Source organism: Tamandua tetradactyla, chromosome 16, assembly GCF_023851605.1.
Source record: "Tamandua tetradactyla isolate mTamTet1 chromosome 16, mTamTet1.pri, whole genome shotgun sequence".
In the NCBI taxonomy this organism is placed as follows: Eukaryota; Metazoa; Chordata; class Mammalia; order Pilosa; family Myrmecophagidae; genus Tamandua; species Tamandua tetradactyla.
In genome coordinates this window covers 13,914,799-13,927,066 of record NC_135342.1, presented here as the reverse complement: position 1 = coordinate 13,927,066, position 12,268 = coordinate 13,914,799, and the positions used below count along the sequence as shown (strand labels likewise).

General features: G+C 46.5%; 1 protein-coding gene and 1 pseudogene across 1 annotated transcript; one reads left to right on the top strand and one right to left on the bottom strand.

The window, feature by feature from the left end:
* The first annotated feature begins 3 nt into the window (after nucleotides 1-3).
* Nucleotides 4-914, top strand: INAFM1 (InaF motif containing 1). Its single transcript, XM_077133588.1, has one exon. It carries the CDS (start codon nucleotides 19-21, stop codon nucleotides 442-444), a length of 426 nt encoding a protein of 141 aa, XP_076989703.1. The 5' UTR covers nucleotides 4-18; the 3' UTR covers nucleotides 445-914.
* Nucleotides 915-6,828: 5,914 nt separating this feature from the next.
* Nucleotides 6,829-8,816, bottom strand: LOC143660174 (vasculin-like protein 1; annotated as a pseudogene).
* Between the last annotated feature and the right edge of the window lie 3,452 nt (nucleotides 8,817-12,268).

The following is a 12,268-nucleotide window of genomic DNA, read 5'->3' as shown; positions in this document are numbered from 1 at the left end:
GCCGAGTGGGCTGCAGGGATGCGGGGCACGAGCTGCGTGGGCGGCGGCGGCGAGAGCCCGGGCGGCGCCGGGCTGAGCGAGGGCCCTCGGGGCCGCTGGCTGCGCCTGGCCCCGGTCTGCGCCTACTTCCTCTGCGTCTCGCTGGCCGCTGTGCTGCTCGCCGTCTACTACGGTCTCATCTGGGTCCCCACGCGACACCCCGCTGCCCCCGCCGCCCCGCCGCCCAGCGCACCGTCCCCGTGCGCCGCCCGCCCGGGCGCGCAGCCCGCCCCGCCGCCCGCCGCCGCCTCCGTCACCTGCCTCTTGGGGGCCCCCGGGGGGCCGCGACCCCAGCTTGAGCTGCCGCGGAGCCGCCGCCGCCGCCACAACGACCCCAGACACCGCCCGACCCGCCCGACGCCCCGAGACCCGCCGGAAGCCGCAGGGGTGCGAAGACCTGGGTAACCCTCCCTCCCGCCCGGGCGCCCCGCCGCGGATGCGCCGTTGCCGGATGGGCCCGGGCTCCCCCCATCTGACACCGCTCGGCGTCTCCGGAGTCGTCATCGTGAAGAATGGGGGCAGTGGGGCCGGGGGGGCGGCCTCGTGGCTTCGCCCCTCGCGGCTCCTCCGCCATCAGGAGGGGTCCTTCGCCATCTGGCAAACCTCAGCCTGACCTCTGCTCCCTGACCCTCTTCCTATAGGATTCTGAGCACAGGATCTTCCCTCAGAATCTCCGTGTCCATCTGTCCATCTGCAATAAACTCCGTCTCCACTGCTTCATGTTGTGTCGTGCTGTCCTTAGAGGTGTTTCCTCTCATATTTGTTTGGGGAAGCCCTTCCTGTGGCCCAATTCTTGTGTCTTGCTATGGGTGGGGTCTTGAGGGCTTACCCCTCCCGGGGAGGGGGTGGGGAAAGGCACCTTCCCCTCTTCGGTCTTCCCCATGTAGTTTTGGGGCCGGTGGGGAGAAGCAGTTTATCTGCACCAGGGCAGCTGAAGGTCAGACCCTGTGAAGGACTTCCCGGTTTTCTGCATGCTTGAGGTAAGGGGAGGAGACTTTCTAGAAAGAATCGGAGGGCCCACCCTCCTATTCCAGCACAGTTCCTTGTTTGGAGACATAAGGGGGTTGAAATGATCCACAGAACTGGAGTTTTGGGAATTGCTATTATCCTATCTATTATGTCCAGAACAGAAGCTAAGTCATCCTGAGACCTCGGGTCTCAAGATGCTGCTGAGAGGGAAAAATACCTGCTTTCTCATGGGATCAAAGGAACGACAGTGAACAGGAATGGCCTGCTTATCTGCTGTCCAGGAAATCACCCAGGAAGTTTGCAAAGCATGGCACTGCCTTTGAAGCATGGAAACTCAGGTCTGGCTCCTGCTGAGAGAGTCCGAGATAGAGTCAAATTCTCTCACCTGAGGCCTGGCTCTGGGCAGTACTTGGCAGTCAGCGTGGAAGAAGATTTTTTCCTGTCCAGCCACACCCCTTGGGGACTGGACTTTCCCAGGAGAGTGAGGCTGAACCTCTTGCCTCAGAACGGGACATCTGTGGATATGGTCTGAGTTGGGAAAAGCCATCATGCTTACTGACAGTGACTTTGGGGCCAGACTGCCCAGGTTCAAGTGTCAGGTCTTCTCACTAGCTGTGTGACTTTAGGCAGACTACTCAACCTCTCTGGACCTGTAAAATGAAGGGGATAAAAACACTTCCAGACTTGCTGTATGGACTAAATAAGCTCGTGATGTAAAGCTCTTAGAACAGCGTCACATGTTCTCTCTCTCCAACCAGTTGCCCCCTTTCAGAGCTTTAAAAACTGCAGCTTGGATCCCAAGAGATAATCAAGTCCTCCTAGAGCCCTAAGCCCCAGCAGATGGTGAGTTAGAGGGATGCACTCTACCTCTCTCTTTGCTGGCGCCTTCTTTCTAGTTTCCAGCTTTCTTCTTCCAGCCCCATTTCTCCGGATTTCTCTGTCCCTCTTCTTGTCTTCCTCTCCTTTCTTCCTCTCTGCTCTTTCCTTTCCTCTTGTTCACTTTCCTTCCCTCTGTCTCTGTCTCTCAATTGTATATGCCTCCGTGTCTCTCCCTCACGTCTCTCAATTTTCCCTCTCTGTATCTGTCAGACTTCCTCTCTGCCTTGTCCTTGTGTCTCTCTCTCCATTTTTTCTTCTCCCAACCTCTCTCCTTCGAGCAGCCCCAGCACCTCCTGCCCACCTTGCACCCCCTTTCCTGCCCCAACTACCTTTCCTGTCTCTCCCCTCAACTCGATCTCTCCCCACCCTCCCACCTGATTTCCTCCCTCCTTGGTCTCTTCTGTTCTCCCCTCCTGTTTTTCTTAGTCTCTCTTTCGGCTGTTATCTCTTAATCTTTCATTTTACAAATATTTATTGAGCAAGTCCTGTGCACCAGGCCTATTTTAAGCCCTAGGTATATAGCAGTGAACAATACAGCAAAAATTCCTGCCCTCCATGTAGCTGATATATCAGTGAGGATACAGATGAGAAATATGATTAATAAATTAAATATATGTTTTATGTCAGCTGGTAATGAACCCAAAGGAGAAATATCAAGCAGGGTAAAAGTGATAGGCAGTGAGAAGGAGGAGCTGGTTCCTATTTTCAGAGTGGTCATGGACATGACCTTGGATAGAAGCTGGAAAGAGATGGCAGGGTGCCATTTGGATGTCTGGTGGCAGAGGGAATGGCAAATGCAAAGGCCCTGAGGCTAGAGAGGCTTGTCTTGTCCAAGGAACAGCCAAGAGGACAGTGTGACTGGAGTGAGGGGGAGAGTGGGATGAGGTGGGGGAGGTGAGGTGAGAGAGAGAATGGGCCAGAACCTGCAGGGCCTTTGACTTTGACCCTGAGTGAGGTCGGAGCCAGGGGAGGCTTCAGAGCAGAGGAGTGACGTGGCTGACGTAGGTGCAAACAGGACCCTTTGGCTGCCATCTGAAAAGTGGACTGGGGGGAAGTGGTCAAAATTTACCTACCTACCTGTCTACCTATCATCTATCTATTCTTCAATTGTGGTAAAACACTTACAACATAAAATTGACCATTTTAAAGTGAACGCTTCAGTGACATTAAGCACATTTGTAGTGATGTACAACTGTCACCACAATCCAGTTCCAGAACATTTTCACCTCCCCAAAAGGAAGCCCATTAAACAATCACTCCCCATTCTCCCTTCCCCAGGCCCCTGGCAACAACTAATGTTTCATCTTCATGCATTCTCCTCTTCTGGACATTCTATAAATGGAATCATATGACATGTAACCTTTTGTGTCTAGCTTCTTTTACTCAGCATCATGTTTTCAAAGCTCATAAATGCTGTGGCAGGTATCAGAAGTCAATTCCTTTTCTTGGCTGTATAATACTGCATTGCATGTATGTACACATTTTGATGATCCATTCATCAGCTGATGGACACTTGGGTTGCTTTCACCTTTTTGCTACTGTGAATAATGCCACAAAGAACATTCATGCACAAATATCTCTTTTTGAATCCCTGTTTTCGATTTTCATGGTGATATACCTAGGAGTGGAATTCCTGGATCATATGGTAATTCTAACTTATCAAGGAATGGCCAAACAAAATCTATAAAGATTTTGAAGGCAAAACCAACCAGATTGGCTGTGGCATGAGAGAGAAAGAAAGAGTCAAGGTTGACACCAAGGTTAGGCCTGAGCCCTAGGTGGATGGTGGCGTCTCTTGCTGATACTCGAGGCTGGGGAAGCATCAGCGTGAGGGTCTTCAGAGTATCTCTCCTACCCACCCCCCTGATCTATCCCCTGTGTCTTTCTATCTTTCCCCCTCAAAGAGTCTATACTTTCAAGAGTCTATACCTTGAAACTTCTATATGGAGTTACTGGAGATTTTGTCATTTCAGGTCACCTGGAGAGCAAATTCCAAGATAGGATTACACCTCTTAAGAAATGTTGTTTTAGTTTGCCATCTGCTGGAATGTGATATACCAGAAACGGAAAGGCTTTTAAAAGAGGGAATTTATTAAGTTGGAAGTTTATAGGCATCCAGGGAAAGATACTTTGGTTCCAGAAAGCCGGTGACGGTCAGGGTTTCTCTCTCAACTGGAAAGGCACTTGGTGAACATGGTGACATCTGCTAGCTTTCTCTCCAGGCTTCTTGTTTCATGAAGCTCCCCGGGGGGCGTTTTCCTTCTTCATCTCCAAAGCTCTCTGGCTGCATGTGATCTCCTGGCTCTGAGGCGCTTTCCAAAATGTTTCCTCTTTTAAAGGATTCCAATAAACTGGGATACCCGCAAATAGGTGTGCCACATCTCCATGGAGATAATCTAATCAAATTTCCAACCTACAGTACTGAACAGGGATTAAAAGAAAAGGTTGCCTCCATGAGATGAATCAGGATTAAAACATGGCTTTTCTAGGATACATAATCCTCTCAAACCAGCACAAATATGTAGGGGAATTCGTGTGTGAGGGTTACGGGGGAAGGGGCAGGTGGGTGTGATTGCAGCAGGATGCCCACCCACCCTGGGACCACGAGCCCCTCCGCATTCCCACCCCTGGGAGATAAAGGATTTCCAAAACCTACCAGCTACCAAAGGGCCTCCTTCAATCTGATTGGATCAACATGGTCACATGACAACCCCTGAACCAATGCCTGAGCTAGGAGACAGTCAAGTGCTGGTTGGCTAAGGCTTCAGTTCCTGAGCCAATCACTGGCAAGTGAAGGCAGGATTTTCAGGAAGGTATAGACCAATGAGGATCCAACTCTGGATTTGATCTCAGCCAATAGACTACCCAAATCTGCAGCAAGGGCTGGTGCCTGCCAGGAGGGGGCGCGCAAGGATCTCGTGCTCAGCATCAAGACCCTCCTCCTCCCTACCTGCAATCAAAGATTTCCCGGCAGAACAGGAGTGTATGGGGATGAACGTGGGGGACCAGCTGATGGAATTTCGCATCCCTTATCCACAATTCCAAATTCAAGAAAGCTCTGACAACAAAAAAAAATTGGAGTGGCGATGAGGTGCGGATAATTTTGGCTCAGTGTCACATGGTGGCAAATTAATATGAGCTATTTTTACACTTAATTTTTTGTTGATGTGAATGTTCACACATTTTACTGCAAAAATATTAACATATTGATGGGGATGGGGTTTGCCTTAGACCCCAAGAGTGTTGCATAATATGTGGCATTCACACAGAATTTCCTTTCTAAAATGGAAACAATTCTCTGAATTATGAGACGCATCTGTTCCCCAGGGCTTCAGCTGAGGGACCGTGGATCTGTAATTTGGCACTCTTCCGCGCCGAAATTCATTTTAATTATTCGTTCAACATTTATTTAATGGCTTTGAGTAGAAACTAATTTCCATTAGGATTTTTTAAAAATAGAAAGTGTTGATTTACTAAGTTCTATTTGTTAATGAGCTGCTATTTTTAGTGTTGTGTCTGTATATGTGAAAGATTTTTGTGATTATGTGAGTGTATGTGTGTCTCTTTGTGCGTGTGTGTTTCTCTGTGTGTGAAAATTCGTAACGGTATGTGTTTGTGTGACTGTGGGAAAGTGTGCATGTCTGGGTGTGAGTGTCTGTGATTGTGTATATGTCTGTGTATAAGTCTGTCTGAGTGCATGTGTAAGTGTGTTTGTGTCTGTGCGTAAGAGAAGGCATGGTGCAGGGTCTAAAGTTTAAATGCTAGGAAATAAAGTCTTCCTTTCAGACAACCATCTCTGCCTCGGTTTTAGAATTTCAGCTGGCTCAACTACAAAATTACTCAGCTGAGAAATTCAGCGCTGTCAAGCAATACCGCTCATTTCCTCTAGAGGTCGCCTGCCCAGTTCGACGAGAAGGAACTTAATATTTTGCTATTTACTTCCTGGGAGTTGGAGGGTTCTTGCAGGGAGATGCCAGGGGCAGTGGAGCAGCTGCCTTCAGTTTCCTGTCAACTGTACATAGAGCAGCGGCCCTCAGACTTAGCGGCCCTCAGACTTGTTGGTCGCAGGACCCTTTCACCCTCTCAAAAGTTGAGGACCCTAAAGAGTTGCTATTTGGGTTCTATCAATATTTTTCTGTATTAGAAATTAAAACTGAGAAATTAAAAATATTATTCATTTATTAAAAATAACCAGAATAAATCCATTGCATGGTAAGATAAATAATATTTTTTAATCGTTGCAAAATATTTATTCTAAGTTATTTTATGCAGTAGTTTCTCCCTCATAAGAGACTGGTGAGAACCACATCTTTTTAATCTGTAAATAATGTTATCAAAATAATCTTAATCTTTGAAATTTCACAAAAATTTATATTTTATGATCCACCCTGAATATCAAGGCTGCAAGAATAACGCAATATTTCCCATTTCCAAATATTTTATAGCTGTACCCAAAAAGGAAAAAAAAGAAAACAACAAATGCTTGGTTAAGGGCTAAAGTTACCCGAGCAGCCAAAAATTAAATAAAATATCCCAATCAGCAGCATTAATTTAATACAATTATAACTTTAGTACTTTGTCATTGACAATGGCTGCTTGAGCCCAGGGCTGAGCGCACACCAAGGGCTGTAAACCAGTGTCTCCTCTCTCCACCGCCAGCTCCCACCTGCGCCTGCCCCATATATTCTGTCTGTATGTTTACGTTTATTACAAAAATCTCTCCTGCCACACAAACTTCTCTTTATTAAGCAGATGACAGGGAAGAACAACAAAAGCTAAACAAGCCAATCACTCTCTCTTTGGGGTATGATTATTTTCTTTGTGCGCCAAGTATTCAACAACATGAGAAAAGGAAAAGGAAGAGAATGATTTCTTTTGTATACTCCCTAAACACGTGAGCTGAATTTACTTGGTCAGATTTAACTCTGAGCATTTATAAGCCTACTTCCAGGCATCGTCATCTGATGTGCTGGTTTGAAAGGATTTATGTACACTAGAAAAGCCATGTTTTAATCCTAATCAATCTTGTGGGAGCAATTGTTTCTTTTAAACCCTATTTAGCACTTGTAGGTTGGAAACTTGATTAGGTTATCTCCATGGAGTTGTGGCTCACCCAGTTGTGGGTATTAAACTTAATTAGATGGAGATGTGACTCCACCCACTCCACGTGGGTCTTGATTTGTTTACTGGAACCCTTTAAAAGAGGAAGCCTTTTGGAGAATGCTTGAGGATGATGAGAGCAGCAGAGACATGAGAACCACAGAGCCCACCAGCCAGCGACCTATGGAGATGAAGAAGGAATACTCCCCGGGGAGCTTCATGAAGCAAGAAGCAGGAGAGAAAGCTAGCAGATGTCGCTGTGTTCACCACATGCCTTTCCAGTTTAGAGAGACATCCTGAACTTCATTGGCCTTTCTTGAGTGAAGGTAGCCTCTTGTTGGTGCCTTAATTGGACATTTTTATAGACTTGCTTTAATTGGGACATTTTCTCTGCCATAGAACTATAAACTTGTAACTTATTCCCCCTTTTAAAAGCCATTTCATTTTTGGTACATGGCAGTCTGGCAGCAAACTGGGACGCAGCTACTGGTTTCCGTGTCTGAGTCCTCAACCTTACAAGTGTTTCTCCAAAGCGAGGATAGGCTGGAGCCTGTTCTCTGTAAGAATCCATCCTTCCCAAAGCCATTTCTTCTCAGCTGCTCTGTCTTCACCTGGAATTCTTTGAGCGCATCCTCTGGGAGGGGGAGGGAATTCTCATCATTTTCAGGATATTCCTGCCATCCCATTGCTTTCGGTAACCTGTGCTCTGCTTCCCTAGAGCGTGAGAGGGCCACTCTTTCCTCCATGCTGGGAGGGGCGAGGCCACGCTGATGACAGTCTTCTTCTCCATTTTCCTTTGGTTCCGGTGTGCTGTTTTCCAAATCCTCCAGTTCGTCACAGTCTCTGCTCTCTGAGAAGCCTCCATTGTGGTCTTCCTTCAGAGTCTTAGGAATCCACTCTTCTTGTTGGTAGTTCGGCGGGTCAACTTGGTAAGACCAGAGGAGGTTGTGTCAATTGGAAGGACAAAGAGTAAGGGACTCTTCGAAGGTGGAGGCTTAGGAACCAGGTTCTTTCTTTCTTTTTTGGGGGGGGCGGGGTACATGATCTGGGAATCAAACCCGAGTCTCCTGCATAGAAGGCGAGCATTCTACCATGGAACCACCCAAAGAACCAGGTTCTTATAGACACGTGGGCCCATGATTGATGATGATGTGTTCCCATTTGCATGGTGAGATCCTGGTGAGGTAAATTCCGCAGAGAAGGCAGCAGCAGGATCCTCTTTGGAAACTTTTTTAAGAACCAGCATTTTGGAGGGTTGCTTGGCACAAGGTGCATTTTCCCACCTTCCAGAAGCTGTCCCGATAGGGCTGCATGGCTGATTTTGTTTGCCAGCTTCTGGATTCAAAGAAGGAAAGCCTTCCTCTTCCAACTGCAACTTTTCCACCTTGCCTTCTTCCTTTTCTCCCCCCAATCTCTGTAGATGACTCTTCCTGAAAGGCAGAGCCTTTTTGGGAATGGAAGCTGCCATTCCGGTCGCGATGGTTCCTTGTGCCCCCAGTGCCACGCTGGCTCATGCCATCAGGACCTGGGGGAGAAACAGCCAACCAAACAGACTCCCCTGTGGCTCCAGCATATGTTCCCTTAGAGACACCAGAGTCCACAGAAGTGTGATGGAATAGGAAGGGTTGGTGCCAGGAATCACCTGTGGTTCGTAGGGATCCATTGTTCAGAAAGTCATCAGAGGAATCATGTTGGCGACAGCTCACTCCAAATCTACCTTCTCCTCCGTGTAGATGCTCTCCTTGTTTTCCAAAGGTGGCTGTAGGGGGCTTAATTGACTGTGATGCTGAGAAATCTAGCCAAGAAGGAACAAATTCATGCTGCACCATTTAGGTCCAGGGTCTCTTTTCTGCAAAGTGAGGCATCCAACTTCACGGCCAGGATCCCTGAGTGGAACCTCTGTGGCCCCGTTTCCTGAACTCCTTGCATCTTCCAGCTGGATCTCCCAAGTGGTTCTCTTGTTAAAAGGGTGCTTTGGTAGCCTGGCCAGCAGCACGGCCTGTGATGAAACACAAAGAAGCCAGGTTCCCTGTGGATCACTCTCTGCCCCTTCAGTTGCTCATCTTAAACTATCTAGCTCCTGACACTTTTCCAAAAAGGGGAGGGGGAAGGGCAAGGGGAGCATAAAAAAGTAGTTGTTACATTTAGGGGCGCAAGGCTAGTTCAGTTGTAGAATTCTCACCTGCCATGCGGGAGACCCGGTTTCGAGTCCCGGTCCATACGCTTCCTCCTTTCCCCCTGTGCTGGTTTGAAAGGATGTATGTCCCCTAGAAAAGCCATGTTTTAATCAAAATCCAATTTCATAAAGGCAGAATAATCCCTATTCAATACTGTTGGTTTGAAACTGTAATTAGATCATCTCCCTGGAGATGTGATTTAGTCAAGAGGGGTTGTTAAGCTGGATTAGGTGACAACATGTCTCCAGCCATTTGGGTGGGTCTTGATTGCTTTATTGGAGTCCTATAAAAGAGGAAACATTTTGGAGAATGGGGGATTCAGAGGGAGCAGAGCAGAACGACATAGCCAAGAGAAGCAGAGTCCACCAGCCAGTGACCTTTGGAGATGAAAAAGGAAAATGCCTCCCGAGGAGCTTCATGAAACAGGAAGCCAGGAGAAGAAGCTAGCAGATGATGCCGTGTTCACCATGTGCCCTTCCATTGAGAGAGAAACCCTGAACTTCATCAGCCTTCTTGAACCAAGTTATCTTTCCCTGGATGCCTTAGATTGGACATTTCTATAGTCTTGTTTTAATTGGGACATTTTTTCGGCCTTAGAACTGTAAACTAGCAACTTATTAAATTCCCCTTTTAAAAAGCCATTCTGTTTCTCGGATATTGCATTCCAGCAGCTAGCAAACTAGAACAGAGGGTGAAGGCTTGTTGAGGAGGGGGACAGCTCCGAAGTGGGGTTTTCTTCTTTTCAATGGTTTGTATTTCTCTTTGTCTGCCCCTTCCTGAAGAATGAATTGGCCTACAGGAAGGTGATATGAAGAATCTTCTACTGCCTTGGTAGAGAAGTGACTTATTATTTTGGATCCATTTCCATCGTTATTCAAATCATTTAAAAGGCCACAGGAATCTATCGCTTGGGCAGTAGAATTTATTAAGTTACAAGTTTACAGTTCTAAGGCCATAAAAATGTCCAAACTAAGGCACCCAGGAAAAGGTGTTTTGACTTAAGAGAGGCAGATGGGTCTAGAACCCCTCTGCCAGCTGGGAAGGCACTTGGCTAGGGCCGAGATGCGGCATCAGAAGGAGGGTCCCCAGTTCCTATATCCTGCAGAGGTGGCTAGCCCACGACCATAACAAATCTCTTCCCAAAATGAAATAACATTTTAAATGAAAAAAAAATAACTATTATCTGAAACAAAAAATTTCAGACAGAAGAGTGGTATTTTTTACTTTTTTTTTTTGCATGCTGTATGGTGGGGGGTCACATTTCATTCTTTTTCCATGTGACTATCCCGTTATTGCAGCACCATTTGGTGATTTTTTTTGGAGTGGGGGGGAGTGCATGGGCTGGGAATTGAACCCATGTCTCCCACATGGCAGGCGAGAATTCTACCACTGAGCTATCCTTGCACCCCTATTTTTTTTTACATTTTTGAGACTCTTTTAAAAGTCTAGCTCAACTAGCCTTGCACCCCCTACTGAGCTCTAAGGCCACTTGTTTCCAAACGAAGGCCTCTAGAGGAAAATAGCTTAACTCCAAAGAAAGGCCAATGTCTGTCACACAGGAAGGCATGTGGCCGGCGTCTGCTGGTCCTTGCTCCCCATTCCATGCTTCCAGCTTCTGATGCCAGTGGTTTTCTCTCTAAACATCTGTGGGTCCATGCTAAGCTGCTCTGAGGCAAAAGTCTGGTTTATTAGTTTATTAGTTTAGCATCTCTCAGGGCCAGAGATTTCTTCTTTTCAGGTTTTGGCTATTTTTGTGAGTCCTTGCTTAGCATCCTGGCTATTTCTGTCTCAACCCCCAACGTCCCTGTCAGCACTCCACGTGTCTCCAAATGTCCACGTCTATGCCAACTTGAAGCAACTGTGCTTTTCCAAGATGTTTCCCCTTTTAAACGATTCCAGTAAACTAATCCAGACCCACGTTAATGGGTGGAGTCACATCTCCATGTAGTGGAAAGGTCCGGCCCACATTGGGTATACCACATCTCCATGGAAACAGTCCGATCAAAGTTTCCACCATGAACAACAGGTCTGCCCATACAAGACGGGATTAGGAAAAAGAACATGGCTTTTCCGGGGTACACAACAATTTCAGACCAGCACAACCCCCCACCCTAGACTTGACATCTGGTTCTTGATAAAATTTCTTACGTGTTTTGCTAGCACTATCTCTCTATGTGTTCTATGGGTCAGATATCAAATAATCTCGTGGTCATATATCTTCATGGCAACTACATCATGATAATGAGTCTGCTGATGTGTCAGCTAAATTACTGTTGGGCAGTGCGCAACCTGAAATGCTCAGTGGAGCAGACATATGAACATTTGCTAACACGTGCATCTGGGAGTTGACTGAGGGTCAGCCCGTCATGGCTGGATCGCTCTATTGAGATTGGCCAAGCTCCCTGCTGTGTCTGCAGATCACCTGGAGTTTTCTTTTTTTTTTTATTAATTAAAAAAATGTAACAACAAACAAAAACATTAACGTATCATTCCATTCTACATATATAATCAGTAATTCTTAATATCATCGCATAGTTGCATATTCATCATTTCGTAGAACATTCGCATCGATTTAGAAAAAGAAATAAAAAGACAACAGAAAAAGAAATAAAACGATAACAGAAAAAAAGGATTATACATACCATCCCCCTTACCCCTCACTTTCATTGATCACTAGCATTTCAAACTAAATTTATCTTAACATTTGTTCCCCCTATTATTTATTTTTATTCCGTATGTTCTACTCTTCTGTTGATATGGTAGATACAAGGAGCGTCAGACACAAGGTTTTCACAATCACACAGTCACATTGTGAAAGCTTTATCATTATACAATCATCATCAAGAAACATGGCTACTGGAACACAGCTCTACATTTTCAGGCAGTTCCCTCCAGCCTCTCTGTTACATCTTGAATAACAAGGTGATATCTACTTAATGCGTAAGAATAACCTCCAGGATAACCTCTCGACTCTGGAATCTCTCAGCCATTGACACTTTGTCTCATTTCCCTCTTCCCCCTTTTGGTTGAGAAGGTTTTCTCAATCTCTTGGTGCTGAGTCTCAGCTCATTCTAGGATCTTTGTCCCACGTTGCCAGGAAGGTC